The 24,043-nt window shown below is 46.1% G+C and overlaps 1 protein-coding gene and 1 pseudogene across 3 annotated transcripts in view; both read left to right on the top strand.

Moving 5' to 3' along the window:
* The window catches only part of DOCK1 (dedicator of cytokinesis 1), a 523,633-nt gene that overhangs the window by 67,222 nt on the left and 432,368 nt on the right, over positions 1–24,043 (top strand). The window contains exons 6-13 of one of the 3 annotated variants that reach the window (XM_030832075.2): positions 1,704–1,852; positions 6,307–6,442; positions 7,657–7,814; positions 9,177–9,258; positions 9,682–9,817; positions 13,553–13,625; positions 16,925–17,004; positions 23,633–23,758. In XM_030832075.2, the coding sequence (XP_030687935.1) occupies positions 1,704–1,852; positions 6,307–6,442; positions 7,657–7,814; positions 9,177–9,258; positions 9,682–9,817; positions 13,553–13,625; positions 16,925–17,004; positions 23,633–23,758 (940 nt within the window). Of the gene's footprint in view, positions 1–1,703; positions 1,853–6,306; positions 6,443–7,656; positions 7,815–9,176; positions 9,259–9,681; positions 9,818–13,552; positions 13,626–16,861; positions 17,005–23,632; positions 23,759–24,043 lie in introns of all 3 variants that reach the window. The other 2 variants (XM_030832074.2, XM_060286253.1) reach the window with 2 other exon arrangements.
* On the top strand, positions 2,378–2,533 carry LOC132593657 (large ribosomal subunit protein eL39-like; annotated as a pseudogene).

The following is a 24,043-nucleotide window of genomic DNA, read 5'->3' as shown; positions in this document are numbered from 1 at the left end:
CATTGCTAGATTAGTGCAAAGCTAAACAACGGTGCTTATTGTGTGTGTGTGTGTATATATATATATATATATATATATATATACACACACACATATATATTGCTCATAAATATTTTTTCCCCCTCTGCTCTGTGGCTGTAGACAAGTTAGGAAGATATTGAGGATTTTAGGTATTTGGTAATGCTTTATAAAACTGGACAAGGAGAATTAATAAGATGGAAACAAACTTAATTTTAGAATAAACCAGTGATTTTGATTATTTAGTTTTCATTTAAGGAATTCAGATTATGGGAATTCCTTGGTGGTCCAGTGGTTGGTTAGGACTCAGTGCTTTCACTGCCGTGGGCCCAGGTCCGATCCCTGGTTGGGGAACTAAGATTCTGCAAACCTTGTGGCGTGGTCAAAAAAAAAAAAAAAAAAAAAAAAAGAAAGAAATTAAGATTAGGATCATACTAAGGAAAAAAGCTCATGGGATGGAAGATAATCTGTTGGGGCATGATAGGATGGGTAAGTGGTGGGGGTCTTAGAAATTCCTAGAAAGGATGTCAAATATAGAAATAGTGGGGGTGAGAGATTCAGCTGTGTAGAGGAGAAGTTATTCTAACATGTAGCAGTGACCACATTTTAATTTTTTATAGGCACCATGCCATGTAGAATTTTATCAAGTTAGGTTTCACCTAGATTTTTTTTCATGGAAAGAACCACAGGGTTCTTTTTCCTTTGGGTGATTCCTCATTTTCTTGATGAATTGTACTCTTTGCGGTGCGCGGGCTTCTCGTTGCGGTGGCTTCTCTTGTTGCAGAGCACGGGCTCCAGGTGCGCGGGCTTCAGTAGTTGTGGCTCGCCGGCTCTCGGGCGCAGGCTCAGTAGTTGTGGCTCATTGGCTCCAGAGCGTAGGCTCAGTAGTTGTGGCGCACGGGCTTAGTTGCCCAGTGGCATGTGGGATCTTCCTGGAACGGGGCTCGAACCCGTGTCCGCTGCCTTGGCAGGGGGATTCTTAACCACTGCGCTACCAGGGAAGTACCTCTTGATGAATTGTACTCTTGCTGTTGCAAAACTGTTGCTTTTCTTTGTGCCATCAACCCCCTTGGAATATGTAGAAAGTGATAAGCGGTACGAATTTTGTATCTTGTTTGTGCTTCCCTTTTGGCCTAAACGCACCGAGAGCTTTTGTAGACTCAGATTTTGCCTTTTGCAGAAGCCTCTCTGCATGTGCCAAATGCACCACAGTCACCAGAAGAGCCCAGAGGCACGTTCTCTTGTAGCTCAGCCGACAGGCCTCGGGGTTGAGTTTCTCTGTGTGCTGAGAATTATTGGGGGAGAAGGTATTCTGAAGTCTCAGTAGGCAAGATCTGTAGGCTGGGCACTTCCTCAGGGAGCTACAAGGGTTGCCCGTTCATAGGCCAGATTCTAGAAGCTCCCGTGCTGGCTTTGAGGCTCCAAGTCCAGATCGTGCCCTGGTCTACTCTGCTTGGCTGGAATATGCAAGATCGCGCATTGTCTTTTATTCTTTTCATCTTTTCGTGTGTGATGGGAACCAAATTCTATCTAATGTGTTCAGTTCCATGCTAAAAACATCTTTAATTTGACATTAATTGAACACCATCATATAAAGCACAGACATGTCTATTTGAGAAAAAAAGAAATCCACAGTGCTCTTTTAAATCAAGAACTTAACATCTGGCTTTTCCCCCCTCGTCTAGCAAGATAACAGGGAGATGTTTCGAAACGTTCGGCACATGATCTACGACCTTATTGAGTGGCGATCGCAGATTCTTTCTGGAACTCTGCCGCAGGATGAGCTCAAAGAACTGAAGAAGAAAGTCACTGCCAAGATTGATTATGGAAACAGGTTCGTTTATTCGAAAGATGATTTCATGTTTACATTATCCAATATAATAGCATCCCCATAAACCTTGAGGAGAATAGAATCCTATCTTACGATAAAACAAAATTTCTAACATCAAAATAATGGCACGGGTTTCATTTTTAAAAGGATGAGCTGTTTTCTCTTGGATCCTGAAGATCAGGGGTTTTCTGAGTCACTGTTGAAAAGTGTTCTTTTCAAGAAGATGGGCCTGGGATAACCTGTCATCGTCACTCTTTCAGAGGGGACCGTGCATTGATTCCCCTGATGGGGAACTTTTCCTTCCTGCTGACAGTATTTGACCTTGATTCCAGACATGGGGGTACTTTGTGTAGTAACAAAAGCACCAGGTTTCTTTCTGTGCAGTCCTGCGTTCTGAAAGTTGGAAGGGACATCGAAGGGCACCTTAAAACTTGGCACCAGTGTAGGGACGCCAGATTTGGCGAACAAAAATACAGCCAGCTGGTCTCTTCTCCGTCATCCTATGTGCGGTTGAATTTGCTCCTTGCCATGTCTTCTCACAAGACTTTCAGGATCAAGCGATTCCTGGCCAAGGAACAAGAGGAGAATTGTCCTGTTCCCCAACGGATTTGAAAGAAAACTGGTAATAAAATCGGGTACAATTCCAAGAGAAGACATTGGAGAAGAACCAGGCTGGGTCTGTAAGGAGCCTCGCGTGAGGTGGCACACATATTTATGCTGTGTCAAGGTCACTTGCATGTTACCGTATCTCTCTGAGGCCATCACTAGTATCTGAACAGCCGGATGTGTTTTATTTTTGTGTCAGTATTTCTGCACTAGTGCAGAAACTATTATTATTGGCTTAATAATAAATATATGAGACCTTTTGTTGGAAAAAGTATACAGCCAGCTAAATTTGCATTTTCGATATGAACAACACATAATTGTTTTACAGGAGTATGTCTCATGCAGAAGTTCCCATTTACAGCGGGGTGCCGCCCAGCTCTGCTTGAATGCCTTTAACAATGGTGCACTCACTCTCCCACAGAGATGCGTGTCCTGGTGTGGGCATGCATTTCTGATGCACAGTCATCCCAGCTCTCCCAGGTTCTGTAACCAGAATGAGGCCATGCCTTTTCTACCGGGTAACTATTTGACTGTTCATATAATGTCAGAGCTGCAAGAAGCCTTAAAAAGTATCTGGTCACAGGACCCCCAAATGCTGGTCTGTATCAGAATCACTTGGAAAGCTTTCAAAATATAGCATCCTGGGAACCACTCCTTAAGATCCTGATTGCTGGCGTCTGGAATGCGGGCTAGAAATCCCAGTCTTTCAGAATAGACTTGGACTGTGACGGACAGCAGATTGGGAAACTACCGGTTTAGTCCAGCCTCCTCATTTTACACATTAGGATGTAAAGCTCAGAAAATAGCTCCATTCAGCTGAAGGGAGCCGTGGAAAAACTAAAAAAGTGTTTTGTAAAATCAGAATTATAACAGTTTTGTTTTCTGGTAATTCAGACTTTCAAGTGTGAAAAGGTTTTAAAAGCTGCATTATTAGTAAGATGTAATGTTTGGATTAGAAAAGCCTACAGGAGAAGGCTTTTTAATGTTTTTTTCCCCCAGGAAGCCAGAGATTTCTGGGTATAGGATATGAGATATTGTTGCAGTGAAACCCTCTTCAAGACCACCTGCCTAAAAACCCAAACTTTTGGAGCTTTGCTTCTATTTTCTCTTGGAGTATCATATTTTGAACTTATGTCCAGAAACCACCTGCTTCATTTGGCCGTGGGAAGCCAAAGTACATTATGTCGTGGAACAATCTAGTTAAGAAAGGGAAGTATTTCCAAACGTAATTTACTACTTTGATAGGAAATGCAGTCCTTAACAAGATAGGTTTTTGCCCAAGGAACTCAGATCTACTCCATAACTTCTCTAAAGCCCAGTACTCTGTGCATATCTTTCTAGTTCCTTCTTCAGAAAACAAAATAGTGAAAAATAAAATCACTGTGTTCAAAGTCGGATTTTAAAATGGTTTCTGGGAGACCTTTGAGAATGTGATTAAGGTCATGGACCATCTCTCTAGGAAAATGCACATACATAACACATACACACAGAATTTTGCACGTAATTTCAGGGCGTTCCCTCCCCCCTCCCCCGCCAGAGGTGCTTTGGGCGTCCACGGATTTAGTTTCTGATGGTGTTAGAGTCCCTTGCTCTGCTGCAGTGTACCTTCACAGTGGAGGCTCAGTCTGGATTCAGAACCACCCGAGCACCAGCTGCTGAGAACAGCGCATGGAATGGTTGGTGTGGAGATCCCTGAGAGACCACTTCCTGTGGCAGTTTCCACCTGGCATTCCGGAAAGAGCATGGGCTCTGCTGTGAGAGGGCTCTGGCTCAGAATCCAGGCCCTGGGGTCTTTTAGATGTTTCTCTGAGCTTAGGTTTCCTCCTTTGTGAAATGGGTCTGACCAGCTGTACTGGCGGGCCTGAGGTACATGGCAGGGTGTACACAGCAGGCTGGAGCATGGCCAGAACCTCTGCTTCTCAGCCTGATTCTGTGTGGCCTGCAGGACCTTCTGGTGAGTCTTCCTAAAGCCAGATGCTTTGTAGTTCTGCCCACGCCAGCACTGGCCCTGCCCACACCAGAACAGGAACCCCTACCCACCCTAAACAGCATTGACTCTGCCCACGCCAGCACTGGCCCTGCCCACATAAGAACAGATCCCACTTCATTAGCATTGGCTCCACCCACACCAGCACTGGCTCCTCCCAGGGGACGAGCAGTAATATTTAAGAGGGAGGGGCTTTCCCAAATTGGTGAATCTTGTTACAAAGACAGCTAATAAGAGCATATTACCTCTTGAAATTCCTCACAATCATTACAACCACTAAGGTTCTTTTCATGCAAAGGGAAAAGCCTCTGTTCCTTTAAAAGCCCGTTTACCCTGGGCTGCCAACAGGCCCAGTTGGTCTTGTTTCACCATCCGCGAATTTGCTCAGTAGATATATTAACAGGACAAAATGAGGTTTTTGTGATTTCCTTGCACAAATAGTGCAGTGGTCCAGCACAACTGACAAAACTGAACCTGCTTGACACGTTATTAGACTCATTCGCCTATAGCTTTAAGGTGTGTGACCTTCGGAGAAGTCAGAGATTCGTTCATCTAAATGGAGGTTTTACTGCCAAGTCAACTTTCCTCTTCAACTCGTAACTGTTAAAGATATTCTCCAACTGAAATTTATCTTCATTTCAAAAGATGTTTTCCTTTGTTGTATGGTTAAAAAAACTAAAAACGCCCCACTTCTGTAGACTTGTTGATAGCAGGAAGAAAAATCCGAAAGGCAGAGTGTAAGGCATCTGTGGTTAAGATCCTCACGTCTTACTAAAAGAAAACCAGAACACAACACCGTAGCACAGCTCTTGGTTTCTTTCTTTATATAATTGCCTTTGTTTATTCTTTAAATAAAAATTGTGGTAAAAATCACCTATTTCGTTGGATTTGGGGAAATGGAGAGAATGTTGCCAAAAAACATTTCCAGATGTAGACGGACAGGTTTATTAGTCAGATGCTGCCTGTGTTGTAAGGTGGCTACTACATTTAGCCACCTGGCCAGAAAGTGGCTTAACATCACTGTGGATGACTTCCATATGTTCCGTGTTGAAACAGTGGAACGCCTTTATCGAAAATCTTCTGTTGGGCTAATTAAGGGATTAGAACTGACTCTAGGTAGAAGGAAAGTAGTGCAGTAGAAGCTGCCAGAGACCGTGGTGAGGAAATGGAGTGGTGGGTGTGCCTCTGCTCCAGCTTTTCCTTCCGCCCACCTCTCCCCAACCACCAGCTGTATATATTTGGGCATATTGGTGGGCATGTGACTGTATATACGTGCACATACACACAAATTTATATACACACATGTGCCACGGCATATACATGGCATGTGTGTACTTTAAACTGTCCATACAGGGCTTCCCTGGTGGCGCAGCGGTTGAGAGTCTGCCTGCCGACGCAGGGGACGCGGGTTCGTGCCTCGGTCCGGGAAGATCCCACATGCCGCGGAGCGGCTGGGCCCGTGAGCCACGGCCGCTGAGCCTGCCCGTCCGGAGCCTGTTCTCTGCAACAGGAGAGGCCGCAACAGTGAGAGGCCTGCGTACCGCAAAAAAACAAAACAAAACAAAACAAAATTGTCCATACAGTTCACATGGTAATTAGCAAAGTACATTTCATTTGGACTTTGTAGATCTGTAAGACAAAGCCACTACGGCAATGGAAGTAAAAACTGAATAAGTTTTTTTTTTTTTAAATTCCAAGGGTATACATTTTAAGTTAAAGGCGGTGACCTTGCAGAATTGTGTTTCCTAATATTGTGTGGGTGCCCCGACTTTCGGTGATGTTTTCTGCTCAGTTGCTGGGACTGAAGTTTGTTAGAGAATTCAGAGCCCTTGGGTTGTGCAGTTCTGAATTCTTGTTGTTCTAGGATCCTTGATTTGGACTTGGTGGTGAGAGATGAAGATGGGAACATTCTGGATCCGGAACTAACTAGCACGATTAGTCTTTTCAGAGCTCACGAAGTAGCTTCTAAACAAGTGGAGGAGAGATTACAAGAAGAGAAGGTAAGTTCACCTCTCTGCAACATGCCATTTACACATGGAACACAGTTTCTCAGCAGCGGTTTACTACATTAGTAAAACATCACCACTGATGCCCATTACGTGCACTGAAAAGGACCTGAAAAGGCACAGCTGCACAGTATATTTCATACGACGAGGGGTGGAATGGAGCCCAGCATCAAAACATGCTGCTGATGACCTGAAAGCATTTCAGCTCTTGAGAGGGGTGTGCTTCAGCTCAGGGGGCAGGGTTTTAATGACATTGGCTTTGTGGTCTTAGCTCGTGGGAAACAATACTCGATTCTGTGTTTCCTCTGATAGGAGGAGGAGAGTGACATATCTAAGCTCAACGATCTTATTTGCAAAGCAGAAATAGAGACACAGACGTAGAGAACAAATGTATGGATACCGAGGAGGAATGGGGGGTGGGAAGAACTGGGAGATTGGGATTGACACATATACACTATTGATGCTACGTATAAAATAGACAACTAATGAGGGCATACTGTATAGCACAGGGAACTCTACTCAATGCATTGTGGTGACCTAAATGGGAAGGAAATCCAAAAAAGTGGGGATATATGTATATGTAAGAATGACTCATTTTGCTGTACAGTAGAAACGAACACAACATTGTGAAGCAACTATGCTCCAATAAGAATTAATTAAACAAAATAAGCTCAGTGAGGGCGGGGACACGTATCTTATTGATCTTTTCCATCTTCCATGGCCTTTAATGGTATCTTGTATGTAGTTGACACTGAGAACTCGATTGCCTGATCGAGCCGTCCATTCATTCAGCAGCTGTTGAGCACCTACTCTGTGCCAGGTACTGAGGCCATAATGAGGAATAACAGAGATGTCCTCGGAGGGTTTGATCTAATGGGAGAACCAAAAAGTAGACAAGCAACTCCACATGTAGTCTCCGTTCTGATTCATTGACTGGGCCCCTAAGTGTTTTGTATCTGAAAATACTCAGTATAAGCTGTTATGCGACTGGGACCATTGCACAGGGCACTGTTATTTTCAGTTGGGTGCGTGCCTGTGATGAGAGTATCAGGTGAAGACAAGGAAGACGCTGCATGGAGGGCTTTGCTGTGTTACTGCAGCTAGTTTCACATGGTTTTCTGTTCTGTAGGGAATGAACAAAGCAAGGGGTAGCCAAGAGTGTTGCTCTTGTCGACTTTCTGTTGTATTGTTTTATTTCCACTTGACAGTCTCAAAAGCAGAACATAGACATTAACAGACAAGCCAAGTTTGCTGCCACCCCTTCTCTGGCCTTGTTTGTTAACCTCAAAAACGTGGTGTGTAAAATCGGAGAAGATGCCGAAGTGCTCATGTCTCTGTATGACCCCGTGGAGTCCAAGTTCATCAGGTCAGTGACATTCCCTGGCTGCTGTCTTTCCTCTTTGGTTACTGTGGGGAAGATGGCCTCAGGACCCCCCACAAAGTCTTGCTCTTGCAGGGAGCCCTAGGGGTGATCAGCTGGCCAGACTTCCCCCAGGTAGCTTTCCTGCACGTACGTGGATATTTGACGGTAAAGCTGAGTCTTGTAATGTTATAAGGACCTCGCAACTGCAGCTTGAAGTCATGCTTCCTATGTTGTCTTTAGAGGATGTTTTGTTTGTTGCCCCCGCCCCCCCCAAGCCCCACCCAATGTATTGCTCTTGTCTTAATCTTGCTTTTTCGAGCTTTGGTTCTCTGTGAATGTCATTTCTGGACCTTTGACCTACTGTTATTTCTCTGAGATGGTTGGTGGAATACAGTGTCTAGAACGGTGCCTGCTATGTAAAGGCTCTCAAAGAATGTTCAATAAAATATTGTAAATCCCATCTCTGCCATGTCTGTCCTTTCTCATGTGCTCTCTTTCTCAGTTCTTGTTTTTGTTCCTCAGTATAACTTTCTCTTTGTCCAGAGGGAAAAAGTATGGTTTAAACTGTGTGTGTGTGTGTGTGTGTGTGTGTGTGTTTTAAAAGTCTAGAATCTTCACTCGTATTTTTGAAAATTTAAAAACTTAGTATATGACAGAAAACAGAACAAATTTCATTGCCACTTCTGATAAGGACTTTATTTCTTCTTGTTGTAGGATTCAATATGTATTTTTAGGTCATATTTGGTTTGTGTCAGGCTCTGAAATAATCAGGCAGTTTTACTTTATACTATAAATGAATGAATGGTGAATGTGAGACTATAATTGTTCCAAATGAACAGATATGCTTTTCATAATAAACTTTTAACATATACACACAACTGTGTAAAATAAACAACAGCGACCTACTGTATAGCACAGGGAACTATATTCAGTGTCTTGTAATAACCTATAATGGAAGAGAATCTGAAGAAGAATACATATGTATATAACTGAATCACTGTACTGTGCACCTGAAACTAACACAACATTGTAAATTAACTATACTTCAATTTAAAAAAGTGGTTAAAAAAGTAATAAAAACTTTGAAATGCCATTTGCATATAGTTCCTTTGGAATTATAACCCTGAGCATCCAAAATTAAAACCTCAAGGATTTTGTATAGGCCGTCCTTGCATACTATCCTGTATGGAAATTGCTTATATGTTAATGGCAGAGCAGCTGTATCTGATGTGGTTGATATTTCTGAACCCATTTAGTTGTCTGCGTAGTGGACCTCCGTGGTATTAATTAAAAGTCAGTGTGGATGTACATTTGGTACCCTGTTCTATTTGGGAAATTAATTTGCTTTTATTTCTTTTTTTCAAGTGAAAACTACCTGGTTCGCTGGTCAAGTTCAGGATTGCCTAAAGATATAGACAGATTACATAACTTGAGAGCTGTTTTCACTGTAAGTGCATCCAAAGATGTTCATTTGAATTGCTCACCATTCTAATGACTATTTTTAATGACCGCGGTCTGACTTTTCACCACACTAGAGCATGGGTTCTTGGGATGCCTTTAATACTTGTTAATTTACTATAATAACATAACTGCCCAGGGATCTTCTGGGTCTCTAGCTACCCTTAGAATCCCCATGACAAAGATGTGTACTTCATTACGTTGAGTATGTCTCTTAAACTTGGATCTTAAGTTCATTTAATGCTAGTTGACTTTTGTGATTCAGCTCCTTTTTGTCTTGTGAATGACTTATTAAAATGCTAAAAACTGGTTGGAGAAAAGAGTCGCAATCCATCTTTCTACTGTCTGTTTCAATTGAACCTGCATTGAATAATGGTTCTCCAAAATAACTTACGGAAATTAATATTTCTAGGATCTCGGAAGCAAAGACCTGAAAAGGGAGAAAATCAGTTTTGTGTGTCAGATTGTTCGAGTGGGTCGCATGGAACTGAGAGACAATAACACAAGGAAGCTGACCTCCGGCTTGCGGCGGCCTTTCGGGGTGGCCGGTAATCCACTTCTTTCCTTTTTCTTAAGAGTTTCAAGATCATCACCTTTGCCGTGAATACGAGCTGCCGTTGAATATTGGACAGCGGGCTGCTTGCTTTATAAGCTTTTCTGTTGGAGAGAAAAAAAAAATGTATTCGTTCTTCTCTGCATGGGTTCAGGTCCCCATTCAGCTCAGGGTCTTTGCTCCACAAGCTTCAGGTGCAAATTGTATATTTGGTTTGAAAGTGGATCCTGTCTCCTGGAGGAGACCCTGACCCACATGCTCATCCTGGAGGGAAACCGGTCACTGGAGGGTTGCAGGCTTTCTGGACTTGGCGATTGATAGATTTAGGAATGAATTTACACAGAATGGTCGAAGGGATGAAAAGGTAGAAGGAGCAGAAAGCCCGGAGAGGACAGAGTTCTCTTCAAATAGGGGCCTTTTATCCTGCGGACGTGTGCTCTGGTTTTGTTCTGTTTTTGGTGACAGCACAAGTAAAGGGAGTGATGAGTTATCTCTGTGGAGGGGAGAGGAAAGTGTCCCCAGGACGTCCTGATTAGTTGACCTCTTGCAGGGTCACTCTCAGTTTTCACCGTTTGGGAAGTGATTTTCTCTCGCGATTTGGCGGCTGCAGTGGAGTTTCATTGCGCAGTCCTCTATTTCTTCCTGTCCTTTCTGTGGTTCTTGGGATTTATATCAATAGGTATGTGAGAAAATTCTTCCTTTCCGATACATCACTGGATTTCTTGTATGAGCAGAGATGGAAGGACTCTTTACCTGGGCTACCAGGAAACTCAGGGCTTAGTTTCGTTTCGTTTTGTTTTGGCCCATTTTAAACAGATTTTATTTTTAGAGCAGTTTTAGGTTCAGAGCAAAAGGGAGCAGTGGGGTGAGGTAGGGAGGAGGCAAGCGATCTCTTACCGTCCACGTTCATCCCAGAGGGCTGGCTTTCCTGAGCTGTTGAGCTGGTGTGTTTCTATAGATGCTACGTAAGGACCTGAGCCTTCTGCTTATGTGTTTCCCAACTTCCTACTCCTGTCTGCTCTGAGACGGAGGGAGGACATTTCATCGTGCGATGTGGCCATGTACACTTTGGGCACAAAAGGTAAATCTTTTAAGGCAACGATTCTCAGCCCTAAGTGTATTTCTCATTTGCACTTATACAATCACATACACAGCCTGGGGAGCTATTAAAACATATTCTTGCCCAGGTATGCGGTGCACATCCTTGAACTTGGATCTTTGTGTCTCTTCTGACTGTTGGGAGAGGACGAACGCCTAGAAGCGGATGCTGTGTATCTTGGCCACGTGGATGTGTGGTGCCCAGTGGCTATGAGCAGGCTGTGGGGGTTGTCACTCGAGCCTGCTTCTCATCCCTGCCTGTGCTGGCTTTCTACCTGTGCTGTCCCTCCTCCATCACCAGCATCCTGACGCCACCTTCCGTCTACCCCCTGCATCGTGTGATGTCATGTTTGTGGGCCATTTAGATCCTCCTCTGTCACACACCTTTGGTGACTACATACAGCTGGACTCTTGGCTTTCTTTTTTTTTTTTAATAGATCTTTATTGGAGTGTAATTGCTTCACAACACTGTGTTAGTTTCTGTTGTACAACAAAGTGAATCAGCCATATGCATACATATGTCCCCATATCCCCTCTCGCTTGCATCTCCCTCCCACCCTCGCTATCCCACCCCTCTAGGTGGTCACAGAGCACCGAGCTCATCTCCCTGTGCTATGCGGCTGCTTCCCACTAGCTATCTGTTTTACATTTGGTAGTGTGTATATGTCCACGCTACTCTCACTTTGCTCCAGCTCCCCCCGCCCTGTCCTCAAGTCCATTTTCTACGTCTGTGTCTTTATTCCTGACCTGCCCCTAGGTTCTTTGGAACCTTTTTTTTTTTAGATTCCATATATATGTGTTAGCATACAGTATTTGTTTTTGTCTTTCTGACTGACTTCACTCTGTATGACAGACTCTAGGTCCATCCAGCTCATTGCAAATAACTCCCTTTTATGGCTGAGTAATATTCCATTGTATATATGCGCCACATCTTCTTTATCCATTCCTCTGTCGATGGACACTGTGGTTGCTTCCACGTCCTGGCTGTTGTAAACGGTGCTGCAGTGAACATTGGGGTACGTGTCTCTTTTTTGAATTATGGTTTTCTCAGGGTATCTGCCCAGTAGTGGACTCTTGGCTTTCTTAAGATGGACCCTCATACCTGAACATAGAAACGCTTGGGCTCTTACTTTGGGGGTGACGCCCCCAAGTCCTTCATTCTTCCCTGGGCGACGGGGCCCTTTGATGCCCAAAGTCCCAATCACAGCGAGAACTTTCTTCACCAGGGCCTGTGTGCTGAAGACCAGTGAGGGAAAGACATGGTGATGGGCGATTTCAACGCCTTTCCCTCTGAGACTGGGCTGGGGGCCCAAAGGGGCTGTCACTCCCAGGAAGTAGCAGAGCTAAGGCTGCTTTCAACTTACTGGTGCTCAGACCTAGGTTGTGTTTCTTGCTCACATGCTGCCTTCCTGCCAGTAGTTGCTGGGCTCCTGGATGTGTCCAGGGCTAGAGACAGGGCTTTGACAAGGGAGCTGGATTATCAGAGAGACTCATAGTCAGCTGGTGGGATGAGTCCCAGAGGAGAGAGGTCTGCGGACACAGGAGAGCTGCTCACTGCGGCCTGGGCTGCAGGAGGTAGTCTCCTGGGTTCAGACTCACTTGTTCTGACCCATATAGAGCCAGTTGTCTGAGCTGCTGCTGCAAATACCGAAGGCTGATTGGACTTGGGCTGAAAAATGAGCTCTATTTGTTGGTTCAGAACTGGTGGTAAAGATGTAGTCTTGGCCATATGAGCATCTTAACAACAGGAGGGATGCTTCTGTTCTGGTCCTGCAAATCCCTTGCCCCTTTTTAGGGTGGAGGGAGGTGGTAGAAATGGTCCCCATTTTTAATATATGATTGTATGTTGTTAAAGAGGGCACCGTGCAGAAGGAATTAAGTGAGGCGTGTTGCTCACTTACCTGCAGTCAGTTGTTGCCGAGCAGAGGCAGAGCACGTGTCCGGTGCCCCTAGGGCTCTTCTCGGGGTTTCTCGCTGTGTTGGTCTGAGCTGGGCATCGGTGATGTTCCAGCTGCCAGATTTGGGGCAAATTCATTCAGGTCTTTGAGCCTAGTTTCCTCAACCATAGAGTAGGTGAGTGAGGGGATTAGCTGTCCAGTGTTTCTTGAAATGGTGTCCACGGATGCCAGCGTGGGGTGGGTAAACCGTAGCCACTTGATGTACTGTTTCCTTGTTGGGGCCGTGCAGTGGCTGATGTGAGGCTCCAGAGCGGTGCTGTCCAGTGTGGTCGCCCTGCCACGTGCGGCTATTTTGGCATAAGAATGAAATCAGAGTAAAAATTCAGTTCCTCCATTCCACCGGCCACATTTCAGATGCTCCTTGGGATAGAACATTTCATCAACACACAAGGTTCTATTGGAAAATGCAACTCAGTCGGTGCCAGTTGGGTAATAGACAAAGGAATTTATTAAGTGGAACTCTGCTGTTTAAGCCCCAACCCCATTTGGGCTGGTGTTTTCTGATAACTTGATTGGTCTTTCAAACGTGGAAATACTTTAAACTTGAATATAAGAAAATTCCACCAGTTTATGCTTGTTGTTGGTCAGAGGACATTCCGATGTTCTTTTGTTTGTTTGTCTTCCATGATGATAGCATTTAAGCAAAACCGCCTCTGTTCTTTTCTTGTCCCCAGTGATGGATGTAACAGATATAATAAATGGAAAAGTAGATGATGAAGACAAACAGCATTTCATTCCCTTTCAGCCGTAAGTATGGGGCAAAGTACTTAACCAGATAGAATATGGAAAATGTATGTTTGTAATAATTATCTTTATAATTCAGTTTATACATTCAGCACAAACAGGAATTGATTATTGAATAATAATGAAACATCTGTTTAGTCGCTGCTCTAGTGAAGGGCATTTTTGTAGTCGCAAGAAACCTGGGTTACAGTTTATGGTCTTGCGAGTAGAAGATTTTACGTGTGATCCCTGACGTGCCTTATCCTGTGGGACGCTCAGAATTACAGTCCAGTCTGAGCATGCATGTTTGTTCACATAATTCATTTATTCTGGTAGCTGTTCACAGTTTCAAAGTACAGTAGTTTCATATTCCTCATGGGAAGTTGCTGTCTTCAAAATAAAAAAACCGCACACAAGAAGAACGAATTCTTTTGTAACTTGTGATTTTTCTGTCTCTGGGGCTGCCTCGAGTGGACGTTGTCTGTGCTTTGCCATTTTTAGGGTTTGTCTAGTTCTGGCCTGAAGTCTATAGAGAGGTGTGCTGGGAAAGCACTTGGAGGAGATTCATTAAATTGAGTCTCCGATTTGAAGGTAGTTCCCGTGGAAAAGGTTGAAAGAATTGGTGTTATTTCCCTGGAGATTAAAGCCAGAGGGCGCCTGGATAATGGTCTGTAGTCCCTTCAAGGGCACTTCTCCACCTTAGACAGAGAGAAAGGAGGAGGAATTAGAGGGGTTTAGGTTAACTACAAGAGGGGGCTTCCTCCTGGCGGTGTGAAATCTTAGAAGACAGAGTAAAGGATAAATTGAGTTAGAATGACCTGTCATAGTGCCCTGCATTCTGTCTTTTCTCCTCATTTCTCTTTCTACTTAAGTGATTCCAGGCTTGAAAGAAATTTTATTTTAGCCAGTTCTGGTTGTTTTCAGGTGTTGGCTGAGGGGGCTTGGAGGTTGGCGGGTGGTGCGGGGAGTCCTGTCCTGGGGGGATGGGGGAGCAGGAGGTGGTCTCCCTTCGCACCCCTGTCTTTGCACGACGGACCGCGCCTTCAGCCCCGGGCTTGAGACCCACTTGTTCAAGGTGGAACAGAGTGTTTTCCTTTACAGGCAGGTGATCTTGTCAGACAGCATCTTGAAGCATGGCTCAGTAGGCATTTAGAATAACAGAAAACATTGCATTAATGTGCTTGAAATTGAGGTTCGCTTTTACGTATCTCACCACACAACTGGAGGCGAAGGTTTTTTGTGGCTTCATTGCTTTAGATTTATTCTTCTGTCCAACACTGTAACCACTAGCCACATGTGGCCATTTCAGTTCATGAAAATTAACTAAAATTAAATATTTAGTGCGTCCATCACACTAGTTCCATTTAAAGTCTTCAGTACCACAGGTGGCCAGTGGCTACCAGATTGGTCAGTGCAGGTAGAGACCATTCCCGTCATCATAGAACGTTCTGTTGGAACGTGATACTTTGGAATCATACCTGGTGAAGAGAGTTACAAAGGGAACTCCATTCTGCAGAATCTGGAAGTTTCTTTAGTAAACAAGGAGAACATAATCTTGGAACATGGGCAGATATTGAGGTAATAACTAAAACACACCATTATAAAACGATACTATTAAGTTGCCCATGAGAAAAACAATGCAGCCCAGTGATGTTTTGAATGCCGTTTTATTCATTAGACCTCAGAGTTTCTTGATGCCCAAATGCACCAGTGCATTGAAATTACCTGTTGCCTACTAGTGTCTTCTGGGAAAAGTCAAGGGAAGAAGAAAACTTGGGTTACGGTTTGAAAAGTGAGGGGGGTTAGTTTTAGACTCACTAATCTCAGTTTCACCGGGACTTGTTATGACCTATTTGAGGTGGCATCCTGCTGCCACCTTTTTGTCTCTCGTAGTGAAATGTCCACTTTAATTACATGTTCACTTCTTACTGTAATTTGTCACTTCCTGCTCCATTAAAGGAAGACTGATATACAGATTCATATGGTCAGTGTTAGAAACAAAAGAGAAGCATGATTTTAATAGCAAAATAAGCAATGGAAGTAGTTCTTTGGGAAATGCCATGCTAATGAAACCCATTTTTTGCTCCATTAAAACTGATCTGTTATACCACAGGATACATTTTAGGGAAGGAAGCATAGAGTACATTTCTCTCTCTCTGTTTTTTTTTTTTTTTGCGGTACGCGGGCCTCTCACCGCTGTGGCCTCTCCCGTTGCGGAGCACAGGCTCCGGACGCGCAGGCTCAGCGGCCATGGCTCACGGGCCCAGCCGCTCCGCGGCATATGGGATCTTCCCGGACCGGGGCACGAACCCACGTCCCCTGCATCGGCAGGCGGACTCTCAACCACTGTGCCACCAGGGAAGCCCTCTCTCTGTCTTTCTTAACTTGGTGAAGTAAATGAAAACAGGACTCAGCTTTCTTGAGTAACGTGGGCTCAAGTGATGAATAGCGCTTGTCCTAGTTTCTAGGAATACTTGTAGACATTATGTACCTGATGTACATTTTCTCGCTTGTTGCATATTGTGCTTTGCTGTGCTACACAGTATCTCCCTTTGCCCATGTCGCCCGTTTGTTTCTGTTTTCTCAGTCCTAGTGCAGCTTCTATTAAAAGCTCCTGATCCATGAGTCCCCAAAACATTGATGATTTACATTCATAATTGTGTCACAGTTTTACTCTTCAGGCATGGTAGTTGTGTTCTCTGAGGATTATGCCACTCTTTTCACATTTAATTATTTTAGGCTACGTTGAGTACACAGTCTGATGGAGCAGAGTGGTTGCTACCCAAGCTTCCCAAGCAGTTAGGTCCGAGGGATCTTTTGTTTTTTTTTGTCTTGGTTTTGCTTTTGCCTTCAAAGCACCCACCCCTTGACCTATGCTATATGGTCAAGAATTAATGAAAAAGAAGAAATGGTCCTAAACATTCCTTGGGATTAAATGCTGTTCGGCCATGTTATTTTCAGATAAGTTCCCTTTTAGTAAGTTGTCTGATAGACGTGGAGTGGTGCCCTGGTTCACCTTTATTTCCCGGGGGTGGGGCCGACCTCGTTCGCTTTACTCCTCTTGTGCGGTTCAGCATTTTCCTGATCAATGCTCTTCCCTGTCTCTCTTGTCACCTATCCTGTCCTTTGTCGTGCATTGACTTGTGATGACTCTCTCTCGCACTCGGTGATGATGATCTCTTGTGTTCCCTTGTTACCGTGACCTCTGGGTCCCTGTGCCCCTTTGTCTCCTGTGGTCTTGGTCGTCCCGTGCCCTCCAGGCTCGCGTTGGACGACGCCATTCGACACAAGCCGCTGAACATGTCATCCCGTTTTTCACCCAGGGTGGCGGGGGAGAATGACTTCCTTCAGACTGTTATAAACAAAGTCATTGCTGCCAAAGAAGTCAACCACAAGGGCCAGGGTATGTATTCTATGGTTTTGTTTCTATAAGAGTCCATTTGCATGAACTTGGGAACGTGCTGTGGTTTGAATTTTAGTTTGATGATGATGATGACGATGATGACGATGATATTGATGATGATGATGAAAATGACAACAGTGATTGATGCTGATAATGACATGATGATGATAATGGTGATGATAATGATGGTGATATTGATACGATGATAATGACAATGATGGTGATGATGATGTTGATGACGATGATGATGATGATGATGATAACAGTGATACTGATGGTGGTGGTGCTGCTGACGCTGATGATGATGGTGGCAGGGTTGGGTAATGATGTACTCGCTGTCCCTGATGTACGGCCTGTGAGGGTTTTCTTGCCGATCATCTTTTTTTTTTTTTTAACATCTTTATTGGAGTATAATTGCTTTACAATGGTGTGTTAGTTTCTGCTTTATAACAAAGTGAATCAGTTATACATATACATATGTTCCCATATCTGTTCCCTCTTGCGTCTCCCTTTCTCCCACCCTCCCTATCCCACCCCTCCAGGCGGTCACAAAGCACCGAGCCGATATCCCTGTGCCATGCGGCTGCTTCCCACTAGCTACCTACCTTACGTTTGTTAGTGTATATATATCCATGCCTCTCTCTCGCCGTGTCACAGCTCAGCCTTCCCCCTCCCCATATCCTCAAGTCCGTTCTCCAGTAGGTCTGCGTCTTTATTCCTATCTTACCCCTAGGTTCTTCATGACATTTTTTTTCTTAAATTCCATATATATGTGTTAGCATACGGTATTTGTCTTTTTCTTTCTGACTTACTTCACTCTGTATGACAGACTCTAGGTCTATCCACCTCATTACAAATAGCTCAATTTCGTTTCTTTTTATGGCTGAGTAATATTCCATTGTGTATATGTGCCACATCTTCTTTATCCCTTCATCCGGTGATGGGCACTTGGGTTGTTTCCATCTCCGGGCTATCTTGCCGATCATCTTTGTAAACATTGCTGAGAGCCAAGCTCCTGGATGAGAGGAGAAAACTGACTAGGATACGATGAAATGTTTGGAAAGAGCCCGGGGTTGATAGGACTGGAAGCAGCTCCTCTGTTTGCTTTCCTCAGACTTCTCCAGTCACCTCCTCTGTTCAGAACAGTTGAATGACTTCACAAGAGAAGAAAATAACTGTCCACTGCCTGTGATTTCACCTTGCTGTTTAGAGACACAGAGACATTCAACATCACCCACCTCCCCACGTGCTCTTCTCGCTGGTTTTTTCTCTCTCACTCGTGTTGTGAACTAATCACTGCCACCTTGTTTTCCGGGGCTCTCGCACCCCGTACCCCTGAGATAGTGGCTCCATTTCGCAGACTGGCTCCCCTTCAGTTTTGTAATCGAGGGGATTTCTCCTCCCCTGCTCCCCAGCCTGCAGTCATCGTTTTTAATCCCACGCTGACAAGTTTCCCAGCGGCTGACCCTCTGTTGGCAGAGGCGATGAATCAGTCACCACGGGCTGGTGACAGCTGGCACTCGGCTGGCCAGGAGGGCTGCCGGAAAACAAGTGTTTACTGAGGCCCCGCTTCCAGCTGGAAGGGAAGTTGGGGGAGTCACCTTCTGAGTTGCTCCGACCTGAGGCTGCTTTTAGCACCCGTGGGAATATCCATTCCTCAGTCCTTGATTAGATGCAGACTTAACCATAAACTCAGTAGAGCTGAGGTGAACAGACCTGCTTCATTGTCTAGTTACCTTATGTCACCAGACTTTTAAGAAACAATTATCTTGATTCATTTCCCACTGTTCTAAGGGAGAGCGTGAATCAAACCTAAAGAATGTCCTGGAGGAATTAACAGCCCCCATCCCTCTGCAGGGGCTTTTTTGGCTTTCTTTTGATATGAACCACCCCCCTTCCCTGGAAAACAACAAAACAAAAACCCCAACCCAAAATGTGAATGAATCGTGGCCTCTCTAGACAGAATTTTCAGCTGACCCAGGACCCGTCTTCCCATAAATTACCAGCCCTCCCAATTTGCACTTTAACTGAAAACCGCAGGGAGATCCAATTAAAGCTGTTTGATGAGAGCGCTCTGAGGCAGTGGCCCCAGGCCCCAGGCCCCCGGCTCCTCTTGCAAAGTCATCAGAGTTTTGATACACTTTTATTACAGAGTCACGCAGGGAAAGTGGAGACTGGTGGCCGGCCAGCAGGAACTTGCTCACAGAGAGGACCCGTGGCCCTCCTCTGTCAGTCTCACTGGTATTGTGGCCAAAATCTGTGTCGCAGAGATGGACTGTTGCCAGGGGACCCCGATTCCTTGAACTCTGGGGGGAGGAGGGGTGCTTTCAGGTCACAGTGAGAGCTAAGTGACAAGAACATTGATTGTTTTCAGAGGGACCGTTGGTGCCTTCCTGAACCAAAATGCCCTTGGGCCACATCACTGGCTCAGGTTGACCTTGAACCGGAAGTGATGGAGTGACCTTTCGCCAGGGCTCACTCTCAGGCCTATTTCAGTGCATTACAGGGAGAGCTGAGAGGCCCGGGGCCCAGTGAATGCAGCACGGAGCGAGCTGCTAGGTTTGCGGAGTTTTGCCCAGTGGAGCCCCATGTTTCCATCCATGGTGACCCATCAGTTCACACAGTCAAGTGCACAGAGCTGTGGAAGGGACTTGGAGGGACATGGCCTGTCCCTTCTGAACTGGTCTCCAGGCTTTGGCCTAGTTTAGGTTAACATCTACATGTTTACTTGTTGCAATGGACATCTTTTATATTTAGCCCAAATTATTCTGAACCCAGAGGCGCTGGGTATTTTATGTGGACGGTGAGTCCTCCTCCACCCCCAGACGTCTGCTCCTGTTGTTTGAAATATAGCATATGCTAATACTCCCTTTTGTGTTTAGTTACTCTGGTTTAGCAAAAGTCAACTTAAATACACTTTTCCCTTGAAAATTGGCCTCATTTCCTCCTCTGAGGAAAGTGTTGGAAACCCAACGTAACTGGGCAAATTTAATCTCTGTGTTTAAATTGTGTTATAACAAGTTGTGTCACCAAGTTACTGGTTCATCAGCTAGTTGAGCAAGCTGGTACTTGTGAGAAAGCAAAGGTGTTGGAAAGACATCTTTACTTTTACGCTCTTAAATAATTATCTCAGCACGTCCTGCAAGTCCTTGAAAAGTGTCTTCGAGTTAGATTTATTCTGGAGATATTCCTTCCTTTGGGAGGTTTCGGGACTCAGACTCCTAAGATTTAGCTGCGTCCTGGTGTCCCCAGCAGGGAACAGGTTCATGTCAAGTGTCACGTGCAGTGATAATTCCCCTTGTACTTCTGTGAGCGTCCCTTTTCCCTGGTCTGCTCCACTGGAGGACAGAGCCAGGGGTTAGGTGCCCGGCACTCCAAGGGTCCGTCTGTTCACTCATCCTACAGGCCTGGAGCTGTGCCAGCTTGTGGTGCTTCTTTTTAATGTAAATTTATTTATTTATCTGTTTATGGCTGTGTTGGGTCTTTGTTGCTGCGCGCAGGCTTTCTCTAGTTGTGGCGAGTGGGGGCTATTCTTCGTTGTGGGCTCCTCATTGCTGTGGCTTCTCCTGTTGCGGAGCATGGGCTCTAGGTGCACGGGCTTCAGTAGTTGTGACTCTCAGGCTTTGCAGTGCAGGCTCGGTAGTTGTGGTGCACGGGCTTAGTTGCTCCGCGGCATGTGGGATCTTCCCGGATCAGGGATCGAACCCATGTCCCCTGCATTGGCAGGAGGGTTCTTAACCACTGCACCACCAGGGAAGTCCCGCTTGTGGTGCTTTTGTGTGAATTAGAAAGAGATGGTCTGTCCTCTGGGTGAGTGGGGAGACGTATCGCTGCCAGGATACACAGCTTGGTGAGCAGAGTGCAGGCTGGATTTAGCTCCCACTTGCCTTTCTTTGCTAGTTGCCTTGTGCAGTGCACATCCTGAGCAATGATACACATGTCCCTGCTGGGGTGCTACCCCCGACGACTCTTTAGAGACCTGTTTTTATTGGTTATGCTTCTCTCCTAATTCTTCAACTGTCCCTCTCATGGTCGGGAATTTTATATCTTAAAAAGAAAGGGGAAAAATATAGAAAGAAAGAAAAGAAAAGGAAACAAACAAAAAATTCTCCCTCTGTCTCTGTACTGACTAGCTCTTGACTCCACTGTTGATTTCTCAGTGGAATCTTTCGCCTGCTGTCCGCCCTTCATCTCCTGTAACTTCTCTGTCCTTCTCCCAGCAGCGTTTGCCCCTCTCCTCCCCCAGGAGGGCTCCTGCTGAGGCCCACCCTGGTTGCCCCGTGCTGCAGACACTCCCCTTTCCTCGGGCTGCATTTTGTGCCGTCGGCCACATTGATGCCACCCGCACCTGGTTTTCTTTTTTCTCTGCCCTCTGCCTACCCCTGACTCTCGCCTACTTCTCTTTCCTCGTGTGGACTCTCAATGTCAGCAGCTCTCCTGGGCACAGGACGGGCGTCTTCTTGCTCTCCTCCCTCTGTGCTCTGACCCTTCAGGACGTCTCCACTGGGATGCAGGGTGTGCCAGCACCTGCTCTTGGTCATGCCCGGGACTGTCGCCATCTCTGAGAGCCACTCCCCCTCCATCCCTCCTTCCTTCACTTCTGATATGACCCCGATGCTGCTCACAGCACCCCCGCCCCCGGTGCTGAGGTCCTGCCAGGGTCCGCCTGGGCTCCTGCAGTGGTCTCTCCACTGGGGTCCTCACTTCACTCTAAATTCCCAGCTACCCAGTCCCATGCAGCCACCTGAGCCCTGTCAGGTCAGACTCTGGTCGGACTCCTCCCCCGGGCCCCTTGGTGGGGACCAGAGCTCCTGCCACGGCCGACAGGCCCTGGGGTCAGGTCTGTGCTGCTTTCCCAGCCGCATCCCACGCCTCTTCTGTCTGCATCTTGGGGCTGCAGCCTGGAACCCCCTTATTTAGCATCTCATCACCCCTCAGATCTCAGCACAATGTTCCTTCCTCAGGGGAGCCTCTGTGACGCCCAGGAGCGCGGTCTCCACGTGTGCTTTAGAAAGCTCTTTGTAGGCACGTATTTCACAGAGACACCCTTGGTGTTTGGCTCATGGAATAGAATTGAGCCCCTGGCAGTGGTGTGGTGAGTCTTTGCCCTGTGTCTGCAGTGCCCTGTGTGTGTCTGGCACACAGTGGGTGCACATTAGGTACTTTTGAATAAATCAGAGGGACAGTCTAGTTGGCAATAGGAGAGGGCTTTCACCGGCTGGTAAAGAAGAAAATGTCATCAGTGACCGTGGACTTTCTCAACGACAAGTTGTGTAAGTCTTTGCAGAGGACAGGCCAGCTGCTGGGAGATGAGGGGGCTGGAGGGGGGAGGGGGAGGAAGTGAGGCGTGAGGTTTAATTCAGCAGAGCCGCTCGCAGCAGGAGCAGCCTCAGGTGTGTTCCTTGTGTGTCCACATCAGCTGTCTTCCAGGTCCAGTTAGAATGAAAGTTGTTTGTGAACAAGGTCTGTAGTTTTCCCATTTTCTTCTACTGAGTGCAGGGTGCTGAGCTAAACAGTGGTGAGTGGTCCCCAGAAGCGTGCATCTAGAGGAGGGACAGCTGGACAGACAGACACATACACACGTGGGCACACACACAATAGTCACGTAAGTGAGGACAGGTACTGTTATGTTCTGATGGGCAGGTGGGGTTCCGCAGAGCTGAGTGAGAGGAGAGCAAGCAGGCCAGGCCCCCAGAATCTCAAGGATGGAGACCCCGACCTGCCGACTGATAGTGACGCCCCTCCCTCCCTAGGGGAGCACGTCCTTGCAAACACTGACGGAGCCAAGCGACTGCTTTGTGTCCTGCCTTTGACTTTGTTAAGTGTTGGCTTTCTACCCTCTTATTGTTTGATTGCTGCTCCTGGAGCATTTTATACAAAATGCGTCAGCTTTTGTGGAGCGGGGGACAGAGGGCAGGGCACACACGCCTCCCAGGTACACCGTGCTCTCTCTCGGGCATCCTTGCACCTCTTTTAGAGGGTTTGAAAGCCTTCATTTTCCCCCTTGGAGAAAGGAGCTGAGTGGTGGCCAGAGCATTAGTTGCTACTTTGCTGTGACATTGTGAAACAGAGGGACGGGGCTGCCCTGACTGCCGCTGTCCCAGTCGTGTGGCTGGCCCGCTGGTGGTCCCCAGCCCTGTGTTCTGCGGCTCCCCTTCCCGGGAGCACGGGTGCCGCTGAGCAACTGGATACTTTTGTGGGTTTGTGAAGCTGCGAATTTACCCCCTGAATCCTCTCCCGCTGTCATTCTTCTTGGGAGAATGGAAAATGATAGCCTTCTCAATCCCCTTCCAGAAGAATGCTACCTTCTGATTTGTCTTCAATGTATATCAACTCAAAAGAGTCATCAGTCCCAGGCAGAGGTAGCACGTAACTGCTGTTATGTCCTTAGGCTCCTCCAGTGTGGGATTTGCATCCCAGCTAATCAGATGCGGGCATCTGTGCCAGGCACCTTTTCCCTGGTCCCGCTCCTGTCTTTCTCATCCACCCACACTTCCTCTTAAGGCATTGCGTTGTGAATTAAAAGCTGCTCATTTATTGATATTGATTTCATGAAAACTTCTAAAAATGTACAAGATATAAAGATGTACATGATAAAATGCGACTCATGCATCCATTGCTTTTCTAGGTTTGTGGGTAACATTGAAATTACTTCCTGGAGATATCCATCAGATAAGAAAAGAATTTCCTCATTTGGTGGACAGGACCACAGCAGTGGCTCGGAAAACGGGGTTTCCGGAGATAATCATGCCTGGTAAGAACGGATGAATCCTTTATCCCCTCTGAGCGTGGGGTGCATGCGGCTGGCATTGGGAGGGTTTATGTAGCTGGCCGCAAAGAGCAACATTTAGGTAGGAGCTCAGGGAAGCAGAGGGTCGAGGGTGTAAAGCCCTGCGTGGCGCTGGGTCATTCCTGCAGGCAGGAGCTGCGGCCAGCGTGACAGCCGAGCACCCGGGGTCAGGCCGAGGGGAGGAGGTTTCTCTTGGTTATAATAACCCTGGAGGGATGGTGTGGAGCGACTCCTGGTGATACAGTAACA

Source organism: Globicephala melas, chromosome 16, assembly GCF_963455315.2.
Source record: "Globicephala melas chromosome 16, mGloMel1.2, whole genome shotgun sequence".
Classification (NCBI taxonomy): domain Eukaryota; kingdom Metazoa; phylum Chordata; class Mammalia; order Artiodactyla; family Delphinidae; genus Globicephala; species Globicephala melas.
This window is presented reverse-complemented; position numbering and strand designations above follow the sequence as displayed.